At 41.9% G+C, this 23,485-nt stretch overlaps 1 protein-coding gene across 1 annotated transcript in view; it reads right to left on the minus strand.

Annotated features, from left to right (window-relative positions):
- PRIMA1 (proline rich membrane anchor 1) overlaps positions 1–23,485 on the minus strand; it is a 61,315-nt gene that overhangs the window by 34,846 nt on the left and 2,984 nt on the right. The window contains exon 2 of the mRNA XM_024197116.1: positions 17,531–17,681. Within this exon, the coding sequence (XP_024052884.1) occupies positions 17,531–17,681 (151 nt within the window). The remainder of the gene's footprint in view (positions 1–17,530; positions 17,682–23,485) is intronic.

Here is a 23,485-nt window from a genome sequence, read left to right on the forward strand (position 1 = left end):
GTTCCCCTGAGAGAGGTAGTTATACTGATGTAAATTCCTAGTGTTGACCAGGCCTTAGACCGCTGCATACCACTCTAGCAGTATAAAATGGCCTTAAGTAGGCCTAGGTAAATTAGCCTAGGTATAAATGAGAGTCAGGCCCTGAGTGTCTAAGAATAAAGGCCCTGATCCTCAGCTGGCGTAAACTGGCATAGCTCCATTAAGCCATGCTGACTTATATCAGCTGCGGATCAGGCCCAGAATAGTTCATATTTCCAGAGGTGGTGTATAAACATTTGCAGAACTGGTTCCAAGCTGCAAAGTTCAGCTCTGGATCTAAACCTGAACTTCCTCAAAGATCTGGGCTGTTCAGATTCAGGTTTTTTATTTGGGTTTATTTAACCTCTTGTAATAATGGCAATGTTATAATACGTTCTGTGACTCAATGTTAGCTCAAGAGTCCTTGAGTTGTTTATTGTATTTCGTTATATGGAAACATTTAGAAATGTGGTTGGAAAGTTGATGTAATAAGAACATGCAGTATGTATCCAAATTTGCTCTTACAGAGAAAGTCAGCCAACATGGGGGGAAAAAACATTTCACAAAATGCACTGGAATGAAATTTGTTACAAATACAGATCTTCAAGTGTTACTTTTTAAAATAATTTGTGACAGCGGGAATATTACCCATGTTTTGCTTTGGAACCCCTGAGCCTAAACTGTGTAATTCATAAGATCTCACAGTCCTTTTAAAGAAGGATTATACTGGGCTAAATCAAAGCTCAAGTAAACATTCCCTTCCAAACCAAAGCAGGCCATGGAAAACAATGCTAAAAGTTTTCAAAATATACATATATACCTATATGTTTTAAGGCTAACCCTCCAAACACACACAAACAGAGTGGACTCCATTGTTCCTTCAACAAACAAATAAAAAGCCTATTAATCTTAGAGTTAAGTGTGCTCATTGAGGGGAACCCCCTTCCCCCCCATTGTGTGTGTGTGTGTGTGTGTGTATCAAACTACTGTCAATAGTTTTGTAGCTTCTGTGCCATTCTGAATGACCCCAGAGGATTTAGTAAGGTTTTGTCCTATCTACAATATATTTGAGAGGTACTTTCTCTTTCTCCTTGTTATTTTTCTTTTCTTGCCAAAAGTGTTTTTATGTGGGCTGAAAAGTTGAAGAAAAATATTTCGGATGTAAGCATTTAAATGTACGTTTAAGATTATCCATTTTTAAGATACGAGTAATAAAATATTAATGGCTGTGCTTCAGTGTCTTTCTGGCAGGTCCAGGGTGTCACCTCATCAACTTCACTTCACAGTTCTTTCCCCCTAAGAATACATCGGGTGACACTCGATCTGCCAAGAGAGACATGCAGAATCACATCAGATTGAATACTAAAGGTGATGCTGATAATGGCACAAGGTGCTCAGCCAGGTTTGTTAGATTACAATCCTCTTCACAGCCTGGCAGGCGATTGCCCTTGGATACAACTTGCAAATGGCAATAATAACCCATAGTATTTCTCTTCAAACCATTTTGAAAACACTAGCTAATTAATCCTAATGATATCAGTATGATGCAGATACTATCAATCCCCATTTTACAGATGGGGAAACTGAGACAAGGGATATTTAAATAACAAGTCCAAGTTCAAAAGGGGAGTGAGTGGAAGTCAGAACTATGGGGTGTCAAGAGTCAGGATTAGATCTCTTTGGTTCCTAGTGTTCTCACTCTAAGAAACAGAATCATAGCAAAAGACAGCTCTGAACACTACAATAATATTAAGAGATGCCTCAAGGTCAATGGGCTCAATAAAATATGACATTTCTGAAAGACCTTTGACTGCAAGAGAATCTGCTCTCCTGAATCAAATGATAAAATATCCCCAATACAGCGAGATGGGCAAGTTGTGCAGACAAAAGACAGATTTCAAACAAAAAGCCATTCTTGAGTGTCTGTCATTATTAACACGAAGGACGGATTTGATGCGCCTGGCACAGGAATATAAAGTAGGCTTGGATGTAAGGGTCAATAAAAGACAATAAAATAAAAGTCCACACCAGACAGGCTCATATCCACTGAACCATGTCTTAACATCTTGGCAAGGATTTCGGCAATTGTGAATCCTCAACATCATAGTGTCATAACTCTGCTCCACTTGAGCCCTTCCCCAAGATTATATGATCAAGAACATGGCAGTTGGGGAAGCAGCCAGCCCGGAGGAATCCTGCAAACCGGAAATATCACCATGCCATCATCATCCTGCCAGCTGTGCTCATCTCTGGGATATGGATGCTACTGGGTGAGCTTTGCAACAAACAAGTTCAGATAAAATAAGAAGCAGACTAAACTTATCCCAAAATTTGAACCCAACCAAAACCAAACTTTGGTGAGATTCAAAAAAGTTCATTTTTCTTTCTTTACTTTATCACACACCTCTGAACTTTCTGTAGATTTGGACTGAAGCCAAATCAGAAATCCCATGAGATGGACTATTCATACTATATATCCAACCCAACCATAGCCAAGAAATAGTGACAAGTTCACCAGAAAGTCTGTCCTGGTGAGATTTACAGCCTGATTTCTTGACCAGGAAATGTCCTGGTAATGCTTGTTTAAATACAATTGGTGGAAATTTGCAGGAGATACTTCTGTTTGTTACACTGTGCTTAGAGCTGCCACCTTTCTAATTGCTGGTAACTGGACCCCCAATGCCCCGCCCTTTCCCCGCCTCTTCCCCCAAGGGCCTTGCCCCTGTCCCATGGGGATGATGCTTGAGAAAGTCCTATCCCCGTGACTTTGAACTGTAGATGTTTTTCTACACTCTCCGTTTTCCCTTTTTTCTTTGGCTTTTATTTTTTCTTTCTAAAAATATTTTCAAGGGAGGAACATGCTTAGTTCCATGAAGTAGAGCTTGCAAGAGGGGTCTGAAAGGAGTGGTTCTGCAGGAGTATTGCAAACAGCAAGGACGGGGGTGAATGGTTCAGCATAAGATTGGAAGAAGTGGGACTGTAAGTATTGGGTGAAGAGTGGCAGATGCATGTAGTAGCCTGAACGGGGGGAGTGCAGAGACATGGAAACTAGTAAAAACTGTATTCTAGAGGTTGACGAATCCCAAAGATGTTTGGATTCAGGTTTAACCATACATTTCAGTAAACTCCCATGTTGCTGTGATATATGGTTAGCTCTTGTATAGCGCTTTTCATCTGTAGATCTGAAAGCCCTCTACAAACAAAGGTTAAGGATCATTAGCCCCATTTTACAGAGGAGATAACGGAGGCACAGAGAGGTAATATGACTTGCCCAAAGTCATACAGCAGGTTAGAAGGAAAACAAGGAAACAGATCCAATGTCTTCTGACTCACAGCCAGTGTCCTATATGCTGAACTTCACTGCCTCCCCTTGTCATTGAGATGCAAACATTGTATTTATCCATAATTACATTACTGGAGTGGAGGCAGAAAACTTCTACTGACTTGGGGCTTAGATGCCAGGCCTCTGATCCAAATAGGGACTCTGATACCATGACAGTGATCATAGTATAAATGCCTAGACCAGCCAGAAAGAAGTAATGTGTTGCCTTGCCTGGTGTACGGTGGGTCTGGTGCTAGGCAATTATGATGACTATTTAATCTGTTTTAGAATTACTGGAGAGTAAGAGTTTTATTTCTGTTCAGATTATCTTTTGTCCTTATGAATGTATTACAATACGGACAGTATAGTACCGAGGAGCTTACAATGTAAGGGTCAGACTCTGCCTCCCTTACTCATGTTGGGTACTGATTGAAATTAGAGGGACTAGTTGAGGAGTAAGGTGTTACTCAGCGTACTTAAGAGTAGCTGAATATGGCCCCATGTCTCTTGTTAGGTTCCAGTTCTGGGGTTTGATGGGTAATTTTGCTGGTTTTGAGGTGATTTGTGGGGAGAGTGGAGTGAAGGCCATTTTCCAGCAAATTGTTTGGGGGAAATACTATGGAATATAGGCCTCATGGAAGAAGTGACTTTTAGGGAGGGTCACATAATATTATACTTCTGTGTTTATATTCCGCTATGGCATTTATCTTCGGCAATTTCACAATGGATGTTCATGTTGAGTTCACTATCAGCTATCACCCCAGATCTTCCTCCATCAGACACTTTCCTAATCAGCAGGCTCTCACTGAGAATAGTACATACCTATCCATCAAATTCTCTCTCAGCAACTGGACCACCTCGGCTTTTATCCTGATTAGATCACTCCCTACTGATTGCTGTCCCGAACAAATTAGAATGTACATCAGCAAAGTTCAGAGCCAGGATTCAGTTGCCTCATCACAGAAATACAATAGCTTTAGTAAGGGCTTGTCTACACTGGCAATTTACAGCGCTGCAACTTTCTCACTCAGGGGTGTGAAAAAACACCCCCCTGAGCGCAGCAAGTTTCAGCGCTGTAAAGCGCTAGTGTAGACAGTGCCCCAGCGTTGGGAGCCGCGCTCCCAGCACTGGTAGCTGCGCCCCTTGTGGAGGTGGTTTTTTTAGAGCGCTGGGAGAGCTCTCTCCCAGTGCTGCACCGCGACCACACAAGCCATGTTAAAGCGTTACCAGTGTAGACTAGCCCTAAGACTCATGAAGACTATGGGCCTGATTCATCACTGCATTACCCAGTTTTCCATCATGGTTGCATCAGTGTAAAACTGGAGTAATGCAGTGGTGACACTATGTTTGGTACACGGTACAGCAGAGAAGGGACAGGTTGGTCCAATGTGTAGGCTGTGGGAATCAGATCAGTGTTTTGTTATCTGCTCTGTCATTGACTTGCTGTGTAATCAAGTTATTTAGACCAAAATTTCCAACTTGGCTGCCTGATTTTCAGAAGTGCTGAAAACCCAGTAGCTCTCATGGAAGTCAATCAGACCAGCAGGTATCCAGGGCCCTTCAAAATCAGGCCAAAAATGCCTGATGTTTTGCTCTTAAATTTGAATTCAGGCAAGTAAATAAAAGTGGCCTCGTTTCTGGGAGTTCAGGGCATGCAGGAACCTGAAAAATTAATGACATTTTTATTTTAGTGCCTGAATATGGGTATAGGAACTTAACTTTAGCCCCCAAGTTTGAAAATGCAAACTTTAATCTCTCACTACTTAGGCAGCATGGCCTAGTGGATAGAGTACTGGACTCAAGTTACCTGGGTTCTATTTCCAGTTCTGCCTCTCTGTGTCTCAATTTCCCCATCTGTAGAATGGAGATAATGATACTTATCTCTGCTGTAGAATGCTTTGAGAGCTACTGATCAAAGGCACGATAGAAGAGGTAGGTATTCTTATTATTTTCCCCATTTGTAAAATGAGGATAAATGATGTTCACCCCATTGTGTAAGTGCTTTCTATTGATCTATGTACCTGCCTGGGTTAAGTATTATTACTCTTAATAAACTCTTTTTTTCCTTATTTTTCTGACTTTCCTGGCACTTAACTATTAGGTAAACACAATAGTTGGGTAACAGTATTAATGCAGAAGAACAGTACCACATTGCTGACCCAGGGACAGTAATTCTCAGTGCTTTAGAACAGTAAAACAACTGAGATATAGTACATGAGGTAGCACATACAGTGCCATCCACTTCATTGCACGCATACACATTCTCACATTTAAATGGCAAGTCACATACTAGGAAAATGCATATACCCCTCTTCACTACTGAGAATCAATGGATGGTATTATCCTGTGATCCCATCAAACTATGGGCATTGTTCACGCCACAGAAGTGAGAAGAGCATACTGAAGAAGAGCCATTAAAACCTTCTAACTAAGCATGTGATTGTAATTTTGGCTCTTTGCTTCCTAAAAACTTATTAACATGTTACCACAAGTCACTATTCAGCAAACAGTTGTATTTATATATTTTCCCAGTTCTATTTTTGTCAGCACAAGTCCCCTAGGCAGGATCTAAAAATAAACACAGCGATACACAGAGGTGCACTCACAATTTTTTAAAGGATAAATTTAACGCATGTGAAAGGTGCCAGACTGACAGCCTGGGAGGCTGATCCTCACTGTTCACAGAACCAGTACTGCATGGGTAACTGTAGTTCAAGTTTCCCTACGTTGTCCTGACAGTGTGCCCCAGCTCTGCCTGGGGATCACCTCTGTGAGAGGATAGTTCAATCTCCCTGCTATTTTCAGTCCTGGGCCTCTCTGGTGAGGCTGCTAACAAGGGTAAAAATTAGTGCCAGCTGTTTTGGTGGTTTCCATGGCATGCCACCTGTCCACTGTGAATTGGACTGAGACCTCATTATAGACAGAAACAATTTTAAGACAGGAAGTGGCTTTTTAGAAGTAGGCTTCTTGATACAAATCAATTGTGTGGAGACATATTTTTAGACTGCAGGTAAGCTCCCTAGGGAAGGGTCTCTGTTTTCTGCACAGCACTAGACACCATGGCACTTAACAAATATGAAAGAATAAGAACAATAATGGAAGAGACAGAGGTTCATCTCCAAATTAGAGATCACTGCTGACAGGAGAGGTGCTTTCCTAGAGATCTTTCCCACTTTAGCATGTATCCATATTACCCCCCCCCCCATATCCATTTGCATCTATACATAGACTAGAGATTAGACCTCTGGAAGTTTTTAGAGACCTGCATCGCTTGCTGTAGTTCACTGACGTCTTTGTTTTTCTTACACTGTATAGCGGTACCAGAAATCAGCACCCCACACTACAGACCCAATTCAGCCCAATTATGAGGCAAAAGCAATTGCTTAACCAGGACGCTGGGGCTTTGTGTACAATTTACTGTAACAAAACAGCGGGAAGGTCTGAAGTGGAGCTCTGTACTCACTCTTCAGGAGCAACTGAGTTTTGCTGTGCAGCTAGCAAAAGGCATGAGTGAAGATAGTAGGCCTCTTGCTCCCTGTATCATGCAATCAGGTGTGCACAATGGCTACTCCGGCCCAGAACACTTACTCCAGACTGTGAATTGCAGTAATAGGCATTGCTCAGTAATGAACAACCTCCAAAACACATTGCTGTGTTCCGGTGGTTTACATGCTAGCCTGGGACTTTGAAAACCCTGGTTCAAGTCCCTGTATTGCCACAGACCTCCTGTATGACCTTGGACAAATTATGTAGGGCCAGCTTTTAAATATATTATTTGCCTAAAGATTCAGTTAGGCATTTAGTGTGATTTTCAAAAGCACCGAGGGTCCTCACTCCCACTGGTTTCAAAATCCCCTTGAAAATCCCACTATCTGCATTGTTAGGTGTCTAAATACCTTTAAAAGTTGGCCTTAGTCTCTCTGGGCCTCAATTCCCCATTTGTAAAATGAGGAGAATAGCACTTTCCTACCTCACAGGTGTGTTGTAAGGATAAATACATTAAAGATTGTGAGGTGCTCAAGTACTATGGTAATTGGGGCAATATAAGTACCTTAGATAAATACAGGGACATCCCTTCCAGTCTTCTAATCCCCATACCCTCTGATGCACGCTCCTTTCCCTGCCAGGTGCTATGGGAAGATGTGACCTCCTGTTGCCTTGGCACTACACAGCATTATTGCTAGAGGCAATTGTCTGTACAAAGCGTTCCTGTACAAACTACCAGTAGATGATTGGCTGTCTCTGCATCGTATGTAGAAGAAACTGACCATTACCACAAGCTGAAGGTCTCCTCCCCCAGGAAGTCCAAATGCCACATCCTCTTTCTTGCTACATGTCTATGGCTAGGTCCACACTACCCGCCTGATTCGGCGGGTAGAGAGCGATCTTCTGGGATCGATTTATCGCATGTCATCTGGACGCGATGAATCGATCCCAGAAGCGCTCCCCCGTCGACTGCGGAACTCCTGCTCGCCGAGAGGAGGAAGCGCTGTCGACGGGGGAGCTTGCCTGCGCCGCGTGGACCCGCAGTAAGTAAACTTAGTTCGATCTAGGAAACGTCGACTTCAGCTACGCTATTCTCGTAGCTGAAGTTGCGTTTCCTAGATCGATCCCCCACCCCAGTGTGGACCAAGCCTATGTGACCTGCATTTTGATACTAAATACTGCACTGAATAGTCAGTGCATTGTGTGCCAGCTACTCCTTGTTTTTCGCAAAAGTGCCGGATTGAGCCTTCTAATAACAATCCTTAGTCCTTGTCATCCATATGCGTCAGAACAAAAGTTTACAAAAGTGGATAAATATCCCTGTTTTACAGATGGAAAAGCAGTCACAGACAGGTTAAATTACTTGCCCAGGCTCATACAGCAAGGCAGTGGAAGAACCAAATACAGAACCCAAGTTTCCCGACTCCTAGTGTACTACACTGCCTCTCCTTTATATGAGTCATAATAAATCACAGTGAATTATTTAGAAAGCCTATCAGTCTTTGGGCTCTGGCTCAGAACTGTAGAGAAGTCAATAGCTACAGTGAAATGGAGGTGAATAACGTAAAATTTATAAAAAGCTGCATTTTCAAGATAAAAGAATTTTTATTAATATGGATTTAGCTGCCACCAAAGATTTTAAAAAATCGTCTATAAGATCCTAATAGCTGTAAAGGAGAGGGAAACTTGTCACTTGACTAATTATAAAGTGGACTGGACAAAACACTTCAAAATCTACTGTATGGAACAATCCTGAACAGGGAAGGTGATGGACAACATGACCCTAACAAGGCTTTTAGACAGAGAGATAGTTAGATCGGATTACACAAACCATACTCCATAAAAGTGGAGATGTTAGCCTCATGATCAATTGCAGAACCACATGATAAATGTACTGTCATGTACCTTTCATGGCCTCATCTGCTGCCTGCCCACTAATCCATCTCCCTAGGATTCAGCAGAAAATCCCAAACGCCTGAACAGTTCAAGCTGCTGCCTTTTATTCTGAATCCACCTGCCTGAGAAATCTTTCCTCTTTCTCCACCAAATATGGAATTTTCTCCTGCTGAGGTGAGGATTAGCAGCATTCTGTCCTGGGCCTGAGACAGCTGTTCTATACATAAAATGTCATGATTTTAAAGTCTAATATTTTATAGCCCTGCAAGGATAGAAAGGGAGCCTTATGCTACTGAGGGGAAAACTTTGCATCTTCCAAATGAGACCCAACTTCTAGCCCTCGAAGATCCTCAAATAAAGGACTTTGAATTCATGGCATTTTTATGTATGAAAAAGCCATTATGGGTCAACTTTAGAGGTATTTATAACTTCTTCTGTGTCCTATACAGTTGGACTCATAGTAACTAAGGCACCTGCCTTTACAGGTGGAAGGATACCAAAGTTTGATGCTAAAAACATTTTTTAAAATTCTAAAACACTTGTAAAATAGTATTTTTCTGTAACCCAAATATGTGGTAGTGCTCAGGTTTTATTTAATGTGCCATTTTTGCTCGACAGTCTCAGGCCTCTGTACCAGACTTTCCATAGGCTGATCTGTATCACTGCCTGTTTGCAGTATAGAGCAGCTTTCAGCCTAGTGTTTCCAGTTTTAGGTTTAACCCAAAGTAAAGCCTGAAGACAAAAATTTCCACTCTGTTTATACCAGTGTAAATCCACACCAAATGTACTCCAACTTCAGTGATGTGATTCTGAGTGTATTCCAGTACAAGATATTCTGCATTCACATCCCTGTAAGTGAGAGAAGAATTTGAATCTGAACCTTTTGAGGGCTTTTTGTATGGAAAAAGTATTCCCACTATCCTTTGCTGTTTTAAAGGCACACTCCATATTTTTAATACTGTTCACCTGGGATTTTTTCAAAATATATAGTTGTACTCTCTGCTTTTTCTATCATCCGCCATGCACTTAAGATCAATAATGCAATAAATAATGATGTATTTTTCACCCAAGTAAAAAATGTGACAAGTTTTTGTCCCAGCGCTTGTCTATACGAACAAGTAATACATGGGAAGCTGGGGTATAAACCTACCCTGTGCTAGCCTACTGTACACTAACTGTCCATGTGGATCCTGCTGTCATGCACTAGAAGTTCCCCTAGTGTGCTTTGATCTACCCTCCTTTGAAACAGAAGTAGATCGAGGCACACTAGGGAACCTTCAGTGCATTGCAGCAGGGTCCACACAGGCAGTTAGTGTGTGACAGGCTAGTGTGAGGTGGATTTACACCCCAGCTTATCGCACACTAATTGTTCATGTAGACAAACTCACAACTGAATCTAAAGCTGAATCGTAACGTGTCAACCAAACTTCAATCACTAGCCTAAACTTGAACCAGATGCCAATGCAATCACCTTGGACCATCTCTAGCTAGAAGTATAGTTTGCAAAAGAAAATATTCAGTGTTAAGTGAATATAGTGCTGGTGGAAGCGGACAGGTTGAAAGCTCTGGAGACCAAGATTTCCCTGATACATGCTCTTATATCAAATTAGCCTCTAGCTCAAAACTGCTTAAAACTGTTCATTAAAATCAGAATTTTGCTGGGCAAGGTTTAATATTTTAATGACACTATTGAAAACAATATGGTTATGGTCAGAATAACTATGGAGTCAGATTCACCCAAGCTGTGTAGGGAGGTGAATTCCCCTGCACTCCAGAGGGATTCTCCCTAAGAGATGATGGACACTGGGACCTTGGTGTTTCACTGGGGAAAGGAAGCTTTAGTTGAAAGTCAAGGCTCTGTAGGTTTCAGAGTAGCAGCCGTGTTAGTCTGCATCCGCAAAAAGAACAGGAGTACTTGTGGCACCTTAGAGACTCACAAATTTATTTGAGCATAAGCTTTCGTGCGCTACAGCATCCGATGAAGTGGGCTGTAGCCCACGAAAGCTTATGCTCAAATAAATTTGTTAGTCTCTAAGGTGCCACAAGTACTCCTGTTCTTTTTAAGGCTCTGTAGGTGGCTGCTCAGGGCATATGCTGGATCATTACTTACTTGACTGCCCTAAGCAGGCCTTTTCCCTCCGCAGCACCTCCTGCTTTTGCAGATGCAGGAGTCCCAACTGGGTCCTCCAGCAGGGAGGAGATTGAACTTGTTTCTGCAATTGCAATATCCCTCCCAGCCCCCGGAGGACTATCTCCCATCAGAGGTCTCTGCGAGGACTTAGGCAGGTGGAAAAGCATAAACCAAACTGTTCCTCAGTCTTTTGCCTCACAGTAATTTAGATTTCATCTTGCAGTTTTTCTCTACAGGAAATGACTAGTAAGAAGGATTATGCTATAAATGACTGAGCAGCCCAAAGTACAACATTTAGCTGTAGCTCTGCATTGAAACTTCCTCCGACGCTGGAGGGGGTTCAGCCTAAGAGTTGCCCTTCAGATCCACCTGGGCTACAAATGCATATTGTGACAATCTGTACTGATGTGCCAAATCTATTTAGCCTTCCTAAAGGCCCACTGAATGAACTGTGCAAGCTTTCACAAACTGAACTATGTGTTTGGGCTGACACAGATGCGAAAAAGCTGCTCCATTTCTAGAAGGGTTTGTGGTTGTTTGTTTGTTTTTAAATAGCATTTTCACTAGCTCAACTCATTAGTAAATTAGACCCATTATTGTGGCCGGAAATTCAACTCCAGGGGTTCCAGAGAGAAAGGGAAAGATTTCCTGTTGAAAAACAAAATAGTACAATTATAGCCTAGAGATGTGGAGTCCCCTGCAATGATGTAATTCATTTTGGCTTTGCACTGAATTGATGGTATTGTTATCTCAACTGAGACCTTGGGACAGACTTTTGCTGAGTTCATGAGCTGTAAAGAGCTAACCATTTATGCACATGCAAGTGTCAACAAATCAATCGCTGGCATACATGATTTCAGTTCACACATTAGCAATTATTTCAGCTAATTGTTAACTAGTGGGTGTTTAACTAACTGAACATCAGCCAAACCAATACACTCACACTCCCTTATAGGGCTGTCTGGCTCTACTACTGGGGCAGGTGTGGTGGTGATACTGTGCCACCCCTTTTGGGGGTAGCTAGACGAGAGACAGTAGATGTTGCTGATGCTGAATAAGGGGTGCAAACAGAACAAAGAGCCTTTTTGCCCCCTTTCTCTTCCTTGCACACTCTTGCAGGAGTCAATCACAATGTGAACCTTACTTTTTAGCGAGACAAGGTGGGTGAGGTAATATCTTTTATTGGACCAACTTCTGTTGTGAGAGAAACAAGCTTCCGAGCTACACAGAGCTCTTCTCCAAACATGAACACGAGCTCTGTGTAAGCTCAAAAGCTTGTCTCTCTCACCAACAGAAGTTGGTCCAATAAAAAATATTACCTCACCCACCTTGTCTCTCTAATATCCTGGGACCACCCTGATTACTACAACAACCTTGTTTTTTAGTCAGTTTTACTCAAGAAAAACTCCCATTGACTTCACTGAGCATTTTGTAGCAGCTGGGACTTAAAGCCTTGATCCTCGATTTGTGAATTCTTCCCCCAGCATCTCAAATGAAGTGTTATCTTTGCAGCAATGCATCACTGAGAATCTTCCATGCTTCCACAATATTCAAGGACTGCCGAAAGGTGTGTTTTAGTTTCTGCTCAGTGAACATTATCTGAATTATCTTAACTGTTTGGGTCTGTAAAGCTGTGCTAGAAACCTTGCCCTGATTTTCTGTGGAGGGAATTAACTGATCATTACTCCATTAGAGAAAATTCAACATTTGCCTGTAATTATGTCTGACATTTGGTCACTACGTTTAACTATAGGTTTTGTGCAGTCAGTTTGTAATGTAATTATTCAATAAGAAAATGGTAGGCGGAGCTCAGCATTTGCCACATTGATTTGATACCCAAATGTCTAAACAGACACTAAATGAAAATCTAATGCTCATATCATCCCCTTAAACACTCCTACTATTAACCATCATAAGGACATTCAAGGCCCACAATAACTGGATGTACAAATAACTTAGTACTTACTGAACTTTCACACGTAGTCTCAAACCACAATTGCAATTTTAGAATGATTTGGGAGTTACTTAAACCCCTAGCAACTAATAGTTCTACTGCAAAGTGCTTTTAAGAATTGTTTCTAGGAGTTTGTGGCCTTTGCGTGGGAAGCTTGATAAAGAGCTTTGAGAATCAGGACCTAAATCTTTTCAAAGTGCCTCCGGGTTCAGACTCGTTATCTTGTAAACATAAAGATCTTGTAATCTCCCTGGGCTGATGCTTCTTGCTGAGGCCTCTCTGGTCTTTCAACTTTAATGATTTCACAGTGATTGCACACTGTGCAATTCTAGCATCAACCATTTAATAACAGCCTGTCCTGTCCCTATACTATCCTCTCCCCCTGAATGTTGTGTAACCCCCAAGGAGATTACCTAGATTCCTGGGGCTCTGTCTGCTGGCCGCTCAGGGAGAGGCACACTGTCCCTGGTAGGGAGGGGGAGCCACGGCAGACTCAGAGTCTGCCCGGCAACCAATAGGGAGTGAGATGCCCTTCCCAGGGAGCTCACCAAAGGGGAGAAGCCATTTTTGAGTCAGTCTGGAGCCAGCCAGGGCAAGGGCAGGACTGGCTGTGTGGGGGAGCTGGTGAGTCCCAGGCCTGCATGCAGGGTTTCTCTAGGGACCTGAAAGCAAGATCCCTCAGCTGGGCTTTTCCCTCTCCACTGATGGCTTCCAATTTGTAGAGTTTTGCTGGGAAATGTCCCCAGCCAGGCTGAGTTAGCCCTCCAGCTCCCTAGGTGAAACCAGTCACCACATGGTTAGCTCTGCTCTGGCTGCTAGTCCAGGGCTGCTGCCTGCTGTGAATGTGTCTGGATGCTGGGCTAGAAAACTACAGTTTGGATTTTAGTATAGTTGTGTAATCTGCACCTTGAGCCCTGCACCCCTTTGTGGTGAGGGGAAATCCTGGGACCAGAAGCAGCCTGACTCCTGTCTGAAAAGGATCCCTGCCAGTAGAGATCAGCCCCTCTGCAGTGACTGAGGAGTCCAGAGTCATCTCTGAACCTGACGATCATTCATGGAGTTTGTGAGTGCACCATCTTTAAGTTAGTCAGTCAGGGAACTTGTTTTGGGGACCCCCTACTCCCTGAACTGTGTCCTCAAGCCAGGGAGTAAGGGTTTGGGGATTTTATAACCTGCTGCATATTAAACCTATGGAGGGACTTACCACCTCCTCCTACTTGTGAGTCCTTTGGGCTGTACTGAACCCAGTCAGCCACACTGCTTGACCACTGTGGAGAAGAATTTTGTGGCCATAAATCATCAAGGACCCCAACAAAGTACATGTACCAATGGGACACTAATCTTATATTTGCTACGTCAGGTCAGGTGACTGGGGAAAGTCACGGGTATTATCAGCATGGGCACCAGTGACCCTAAAAATAGTGTTTTACCTAGTTATGTCATATTTGTCTCCTGTTTAATATAATTAGTGTGTTGAATATATTGTATGTGTTTGTATTAGTTGGAGACTTCCAAGAAATATCTGGCAAGTAAGTGGGAATTACCCTGTAATTAAAATTTTCCTCCCAAGCTGCTCTGGTAACCCTGCCAGGAAGGAGCGAGGGGGGGTGAAGGCACCGCCAAATAAATTCATAGGAAAAAATAAAGAAAATACACCCTGCTAAGTGGGTGGCGGGATCCAGAAAAACCCAGACCTGTCCATCAACACCTGTAAGCAGATTGGCATTAAAAAAGGTAACTGGGTGGAGAGGGGGCACTACAGTTGTTTAGAGGAAACATCCATAACACTGATATTTAACAAGAATACTTGCACACTGTTGCAATAGAGGGATTGCTGGACACTTATGTTAATTCATGGCACTTAAGGTTTTGGTTTAGTCTTTTGCTAGTCTAAAACGTACTAGGGAATGGGATGTGCAATTTATTTTTTTGATACATTTAAAACACAATAACTTGTTAAAAAAAATTAGTCATTTGGGGTTAGGTCGCTCAGGGAAACAGGGTCAGTATAAATGTACACAGTGTCTTCTTGAATGCTGACAAAGATTCTTCCTGATATTTAAAACCTTGATCTCCCTTTTTCAAGTTGTCAGTACACAGTATATTTTCCAAGGGTTCAAAGCACTATTATTTTGTTGCCTTAGACTCCTGTGGCATGGCAGAGATACAAGACACTCTCCTAGCTGAAGATACACTGGAAAATTCTGCTCCTTTTCTCCTCTGCAGTAATAAACTTATGAAATACCCTTCTTCAAATGTTCAGTGAATGCCTTCTCACCCCCATGTGCAAGAGTTGGTCTTCTTTGCATTAGAAGAGGGATTTGGGAAGTAAGGCACCATTAGAACCTTTGGGGATTGATAAATTGAGTGATAAATAGTCAAGAGACACTACAAAATGGTTACATTTCCCTTCAGGTAATAACTTGAAGGGTAATAGATGTACATTGCAACACTGACCTCCCAGGGAGTTTATTAAAGGCAATGGTAGGAATTAATAGTGCAGGTTGCCTTTTTGGAGAGACTAATTTGCAAAAATATAAGCAAATTAGATAGATACTCTGGAATATGGAACTCCTTTCTGAAGGAACTAGAAGCATCTAGGAGGAGAATCTAAACATTGTTGCAAAGGCCCTAAAACAGCCTTTATGTGGAGAAAACCCATGAAGGAGCTTGGGGAGGCCACAAGGGATTTTCCTCCACATTGTTCACCTAGGCCAGTCAACATAGTACCTGTTTTGTGGGGCTAACCCAGCCTCCACCTTTCAAGGGAACTACACTGCAAGGAGAGTCTGCTTCCTGGTGCTGCCTCGGAACTTCTTGGTGTCAGAACTGAGAAGTGGATGGTCAGGCCTAGTGGTCGGGCCAGGGACCAGAGCCTGGGGCAGAGCAGGAATCAGGAACCAAGAGTGGGGTTGGAACAAGGCTGGAGCAGGAAGCAGCTGGAACAGGAGCAGTCTGTCAGAACCACCAAGCGGCAGGGGATACTCCTCAATGTTGCTACCTCACCAGCAGACTGGTGTGGCTGCTCTTATAGGGAGCCTATATCCCTGGCCTTGGGGTCACCTGGATAGACCTTTGCCTGTGGATTGGCTGAGCCCTAGTTGATTGATGTGGAGCCCTGAGGTAATCATACTCAGGGATCGCTCATCAGGCTAAGGCTCAGAGAGCACTCGTTAGGCTCAAAAATGACTCATTAAATTACCCCCTCTTCAAAAGATGCCTACCAGGTGTCTTTGAGCCAAGTTTATGAGGGTGTGACCAATGAAATTCTTGAAGCAGGTCAGGTGCATGTATATTTTTGGCGGGCTCCCATGAACGATCAGCTGGACCATAACCCTCCTAATCAACAGAGTACATGAGCTTTCCTCGAGAGAATTTTGGAGGCCTAGATCTGCTTCACTAGATATTCCTCCGGCCCCTGGACTACGATGGGTGGAGATGGCAGTTGTACTCATCCGAGGGAGGAGTGGTCAGTGTAATTTTTCAGCAAGTAGATGTAAAATACCGGGTGCATTTTCATCGCCCTAGGCAGTTGGAGTTTGAAGGCTACAAGGCTGATCTGCTGGATCACCCAGAATTGGACAAGATATCAGTAATCTAACTTCCTTGAAGGCTGGGTAGAGTCAAGGTATTCTGTTGGAGCCATACTTTATCTCCAACTGCGATTTGAGGGGTTGCCCACTGATGAAGGTCAACATAATGCTTCTAATCTCTTTTGGCTAACTCTAGATCCACAAACCTGTATGTCATGGGAGAAGTGGCCTCCAACTACTACTCCTGCCTATAGCTTGTAATAGCAACGGCATAATGGGTGTGCATGAGCAACATTTCACTGGGCCTAGGGCAAACTCATAACACAAGCCTCCATCCCAACCCACACAGATAGAGAGAAAAATACAAACATACTCACCAAGATTATATAAATAATATTTAGTCCAACTCAAGCATCCACAATTTAGCTTGATTTTTTTTCCCTCACAGTGATGGCCTTGTGACCAGGGCCTGGTAAAATGTACACATTTCCTCCCATTTACTTGGAGTTTGTATGCACCAGTTGGGTGGGGCTGGGGATATGTATTTTGTGTTTCCGTGCTTCATATATATATATGGCTGAGAGCACAGTCTGCTTGCTTGGGCTTTTCATTCTTGACATGTCTCTCACCGTTACTGTACTTTTAAATAATCAAGTTACAAACAGGCCAAGCCGACAGCTGGTTTAAACTGGCATAGCTCTATTGACTTCAACTGAGCAAAAACTAACTCTAGTCATATTGTTTGGCTTTTAGCTTATTCATGGAGACTGATTTTTTGTGGTGTACGTAAGGGAAGCTACCTAAAGATCTCTAAGCTGCAGACCCAGTAACAAGTGAGTCATAAAATATTTTAAAATGATCATGCAAACAAGGGGAAAATATAGAAAACCAGGTGGGGACTACATTCCCTGAGGCTAGGTCATTAGTGAGTCATTTAGCGCAAGGGAACACAAAGCTTAATGAGGGGAAGAATTTTCTCTGGATCCTCTACAAAAGCAGAACATTATTAATTGATCAGAAAATACATTTCTACTTTTACCGAGAACATTTTTTCCCATTCACTACGTGAAAAATTACAACCAGGTTTAATTGTGCCCTCTCTCGCACTTTTTCACTTTCCATCTGTCCAAATGCCCCCCATTTTCCACTCCTCCCTCTGACATATGGTAGTAGTACCAATCTTTACTTACTTGGGACCACAAGCAACCTCGGAGGTGGTGGGGGTGGTGGAGGTGGTGGTAATGGAGGAGGTGGTCTACACTGGCAGATTTGCTGGCAACTCTCCGTAACCTTCTCTGCTACAGACTTGGAACATGACTTCTGTGGTTCACCTTGAATGATCTGTAAAGAAAAATATGAATTAGTTCCTGGAAACATATCTCAAGCTAAAGAGAGTTAATAAACATTACAAGATGCTTAGGGCCAAATTCTGCCCTCAGGCACACACACACAACCCCATTAGCTTCTGTGGGCAGCATTAGGTTCCTTTTCCTTACGGCAGAAGTAGGTTAAAAAAACAAGTACAAGCACATTTGTGAGTTCTGATGAGGTGACTTGGCATCTTTGGGAAGAGAATGTCATTGATAGAAGAGCTCTGTAATGGAACGGAAAGCTGCATTCAAGTCAATGGCACGCACATGGCATGGTTTCCTATCTCCTTGGGAGTTCGGCAAGGCTGCGGTCTGTCACCATTGTTGTTCAATATCGATACTGAGTGATTGATGGAAAGCTTGAGGTGACAACTGTCTGTGGCATTGAGCTGAATGCCATTCTGCTTCAATTGTCTTGTTGTCTTAGTTTGGTGAGATCCCTGCAGCTGATGGCTGATCTGGTTGGTTATTAATCCAGATAAAACTAATTCCCTGGCTGTTACCATCAATCAGCCTCTATCTCCAGATTACAACCACCTCAGTATTAACCTGTTCGGGTGGGACATTGAACAGATGGCACCTGTCAAATATTTGGGCAGCATCACAGACAGTGCTAGAGGATGCTTGAAATATTTGGACACTTGTATATCAGCAGCTGCTGCCATGTTTTGGGCCCTTCTGTGTTCCCTCTGGGTACATCATGATAGCAAGCTGGCTACAGTGCTGCGGACCTATAGAACCACAGTTATACCAACTCTATTGTAGAGAAGTGAAATATGGGTGCTGAAGAAGGCTGAAGAACACTGTTTTGAGGTTTTCTATTCTCATTGTCTTTGTCAGCTGCATCATATCAAGTCGCTGGACAAGATCAGAAATGAGGCTATTCCAAGCCAAACCCAGCAACTGCCTCCATCAGTACTGTTTCAGTTTTGGTAGCTTTCTTGGTATGGGCATATTATAAGAATGGAAAACCAAAGAATTCCTAAGTGTGTATATCAAGGAACGCTGCTACACAGCCAGCAATCACGTGGGCATCAAAAGCTTAGGTGGCATGACAAGATATTGCCAGTGGTGGACATAAATTGAATATACAACCACACCTAGGGTGACCAGATGTCCCGATTTTATAAGGACAGTCCCGATTTTGGGGTCTTTTTCTTATATAGGCTCCTATTACACCCCATCCCCGTCCCAATTTTTCACACTTGCTGTCTGGTCACCCTAACCACACCACCTTAGGCAACTTTGCCAGAGATTGACCCAGATGGTGCTCAATTTGCAAGGAGGTCAAGTCCCGTTGGGATTTGCCAGGATGGTGATTGATTTATGGCAGAACTGAGGGCCAAATTAGATCTCTTTTTCTACACTATGAAAACTACCTTTTCTTTATGTCCAGAATCTATTGTGTTAGCCCTTTCACTTCTGGCTATTGTAAACATAAGACAAGACAGCCCAAACTTTGTCCATCTGAGGACCACATGAATCACACACTCATTTCAATCAAGATGGAATACCACATGCTGTGACCCATAGCCTGTGTGACATGCTAATGATAAAGGTGGCTATGGGCCATTGTAGGGTCCTGTAGGTATCATTTGCCTCATGTTTTTAATTTGGTGACCCCTGGTATAAAATATACTCAGCATCTTGATACGTCAGGACAACTAGTTGTAATGCATTACAATAGTAATATAATATTTACACAATTATCAACTTTAAAAATATCGAGGAACCCTAAAATGACTCATCTGAGACCACAGAAAATGTAGAAAGATTAAGCAAGAGAGGTGAACCTCTGGTAAAAGTGAAATTATGCAAGCATCCCAATAGCTTCCAATGAGTATTTAGTTCTAGAGGTCTCTAAGTCAACTTCTTTTGAAATTAATTTAAATTCCTATTTAAAATAAGAATCTATGCAAGATCCTATTTTGAGGAGATAAGACTCAGAAATTAAGAAAAAGAATGTCTAACATGCATTTTTAGACCTCGATTTAGGAGAGCACTTAAGTACATACTTACGTCCCTGTGAAGTAAATAGGACTTAAGCATGTACATAAGTGCAGTCTTGAATAGGAGTGCTTTACTGAACCAGGATTTTATAGAGGATACTGTGTGGAAGTAATATTAGTAATGGTCTATCTAGTAATTTTTGATTAACTGTCATTTGATTACAATAAAATGCATTGATCCTTGCAAAGGGAAAGTGTAGTTTATGCCATCTTCTGGCCACATTAAAGTTACATACATTATACTCATATATTTCTGGCCATATACAAAAACTGCAGTTTTAACAAATGTACCACTGGTGCACACAGGACTGTTCACATGCATTGTGTACCTAAATACACCCCGTGGCTTTGGTTATTTGGAAATAGTATTTTGTAGCTCAAACAGCAGTGAGTGCAAAAGGGAAAAGAAAAAGTGATGAGTTGGAGAGAGGCTCCAAACAGCATGCCTCAGAAGATTCAGTACCTTAAACAGCTTATCAAAATCTATTACCAAATATAGGAAAAAACAGATTTAATCACAAATACTTTCCAACTGTCTCCCTTACAATCAGGAAGTAATAAAGAGACAGTTATAGACCATCCCAAAAAGTTTCCAGGGACTTACATGGACTCTTTGAACAGTAATGAATCAAAGTGACTCAACTGTATAATCCTCCAGAGCTGGTGCTAAATCTGATTGCTAAGCAGGCTTCTTTTTCTCTTTAAATTGAGCTCCCAGAGTTCACAAGCCTCAGAAGAATCTATATGTCATGTTCAATATTCTTACACTGCTTATATATAGTATTGTTGTATTAATGATAGTTTCAGCAATAGCCCAGTAGTTAAAACACTAGCTTGCTACAATGCTGAACTCTAGTGACCTGTGCTGGGCTGTGACCTGGGGTCTTTCATGGCTTTGGTTGGTAGTGATAAAATGTATACTCATCAGGGAGGTTGTGGGGCAATATCATTCCAATGCACATTGGCAGCTAACTAAGGAGGCTATCAACTCATAACTATATCGTCCCTTGTCCTGGTATTTAATTTGGTGCTTACTTTAGGTCACTAAAATTACTTGGGAGCCAGGGAAAATGGAGGTGACTAGTGATGGGATGGAATAACACTGGAGGGATTCGGAGCAAACTCTTCATTTACAGCCTAGAAGAAGCCCTGTGTATAAACATACGATGATAGTGATGGTATGGGAAGGCTAGATTGACTTATTACTCTAATTTAATATCAGCCAAGGCCAAAAGGCTCTGTCTATTTTTAGAACTATTGACTGCCTTTTAAATCCCCAGAGGCTGTTTTACAGTGGACTGGTAATAGCATGTCCTCAGAATCCAGTGGACATTTTTCTCAATTATTTTGCAGACAAGATTAACCCTATATGTGTCCAGCCATACTCCAGTGGAGCATCCTATTTCTGTTTCGTTTTTGGGGTATTTTTTGATGCCTTAGTCCATATTGGCTATGTTTCCTCACACTGATTTATTCTCAGCAAATGGCTGAGATTCAAAGGGGTGGACTTTCACTCCCTTGGCTGCTTTGTCACACAGCAAAGCATCTGGAAATTTTCAGTAATTATGATGAACATTGTAGATTTCACCCTTATTCAAGGGGTTGTCTTAAAGGGAAAGATCTTTAAAAACACTAAAGATGTATAGGTTTGCTGAAAGAGGACTAACCAGAGAGGAATGAAAGCCTTATAATAGGAGAGGATTAGTTAAATATTATTACATGGGATTAACTAGGAGTAATTAGAATTAAGAAAAAGAATATGAAAAATGTTGGCTCATTCTCAGGAAAATCTTTACTTCTGATGATTTCTATTAGTCTTCTGATGAAAGGCCATTACTTGAGTCTTTTAAACCTAAATGTAGATAATGTACTGTAGGGAGCAATCCTGCCCTGGCAGAGACTGATGAAACACATGACCTAATAGATCTTTTTCTGTATCTAATGTGTACAATTCAAGGTCAGCTGCCTTTACAGAAGATGACAGGAGTGAAAGGTATGTTGAAAAAGTCTAGACCTTTTATGGAAGATTCTGCTAATTACGGACCTGTCTCAAACTTTACTGTTTGTTCATTTTGTCAAATGTTAACTTAGCCACAGAAAAACTTCAGAAACACTTCATAAACAAGGAATTTTCAGACAAATATCAGTTTGGCTTCCATTCAGTTTATTGCCCAAAGATTGTCTTTGCATGGGGTCACTAGTGATCTGTAGATCTCTTTTGACCAGGATTTGTTTCTTTGACCTTTTGAGCTTTCAGTGACACTTCCGATTGCTGGACATGGCTGAGAAGTTTTCTCTCATTGGCCTGTCTAAAAAAATTAATTCTTTTGTTTTGAATCTGGTTTTCTCAATACATTCAGTAATTTGTCAGGTTGGCCTCTCAGGTTGCCTGGACTTAGAGCTAGGTGAACTATCAGTAGCAAAGAATTTACTCCTTTCTCCATTCTCAAATTACCTATGGACAGAGCTGATTTTTATTAATGTTTTCATTATTCATAATTGTTTGAACAATTTATGTGAATGTATTTTGAATAAAGGTCAGACATTTCCTAATACTCAGGTAAATAAAAATCTGTTTGTACAAACATTCATGGAAAAGCAAACAAAAAGTGGTATAAATACATTCAAATTGGAAAGCAATCGCTTGCTTGTATAGTCAGTTATATAAAGTCCATGTCTGTGAGGTTGTTTCTTTTTAATCAAGGATTTTTTACAGAAAGTCTGTCCCCAGTCCTGCATTGTATAGCCTGTGGGTGCAAAGGTGCACCTGTGCAGAGCCCCACTGACTTCAGTGGGACAATACGTGATCACAGCAATTCATCTGCCTGCTACATGATGCAGGATGGATTCCACGTTTGAGAATAGAGGATTACAGTGCAGTCCCCAATTGATGGTCTCTATGAGACATTCTGAATCAAGTGCAAGGATGACAGTCTGACCGAAAAAAAAAGTGCTATCGACTAATAGAGAATCAAGAACCCTTACTGCCTACTTGATGTGACAATAACTTTCTGTCATGACAGTTGTCTAGTGATCTGATATCATTTCCATTGGTGTAAATCCGAAATAACTCCACTGAAGTCACAACAGAGTCGCTCTAGATTTACATCAGTGAGCTAGATTTTGTCCCCATTAATTTATGATGCCCATTTATTATTTTCAATTATTTGTATTATGATGGCCTTCAAAGGCCTCAAGCAGAATTGGGGCCCAATGGCGCTAGGGTTCTTTACAAATAAATAGAACAACATGGTCACTGCCCTGACATGCTTATAATCTCATTTAAGACAAATCCCAACAATTGAGCAAAGCAAACAACAGGAAGCTAAGGGGAGAGAGGACCAGGGCAGCAGTAATAATTCATGCAAATAGATGGGCCAGCAAAGTGTACAACTTGATGCTTCCAAATCATTTAATAGTATCGTGAGGTTTGGCGTTTTTTGTTTTATTTTGTTTTTTTTAATAAATTAACATCAACTGTGCCTCACCTAGCCGCCCTTATCTGGCTGATTTCTTGTGGATGTTTTGAAATAGGCCTTGGGGAGGGAATGAGAAGAGGTAATACCCTGACAGATTAGTTCAGGTAAAGTAGTCCATGTGCAAGGAGTAGCATGCAAGGAAGAGCGAAAAGAGTGATGGGAACAGAAGATAAATGAGAGAGTCAGATGGGTATCATTAACAGAACGGAGAGAGAAAGGGGGCATGACAGTGAGAGAACAGTGAGGGCCTGGAAAAGACTTTTGACTGTGTGGACCACATGAAAAGG

Source organism: Terrapene carolina, unplaced genomic scaffold (genome assembly GCF_002925995.2).
Source record: "Terrapene carolina triunguis isolate 2854851 unplaced genomic scaffold, T_m_triunguis-2.0 Scaffold96, whole genome shotgun sequence".
NCBI classification, from domain to species: domain Eukaryota; kingdom Metazoa; phylum Chordata; order Testudines; family Emydidae; genus Terrapene; species Terrapene triunguis.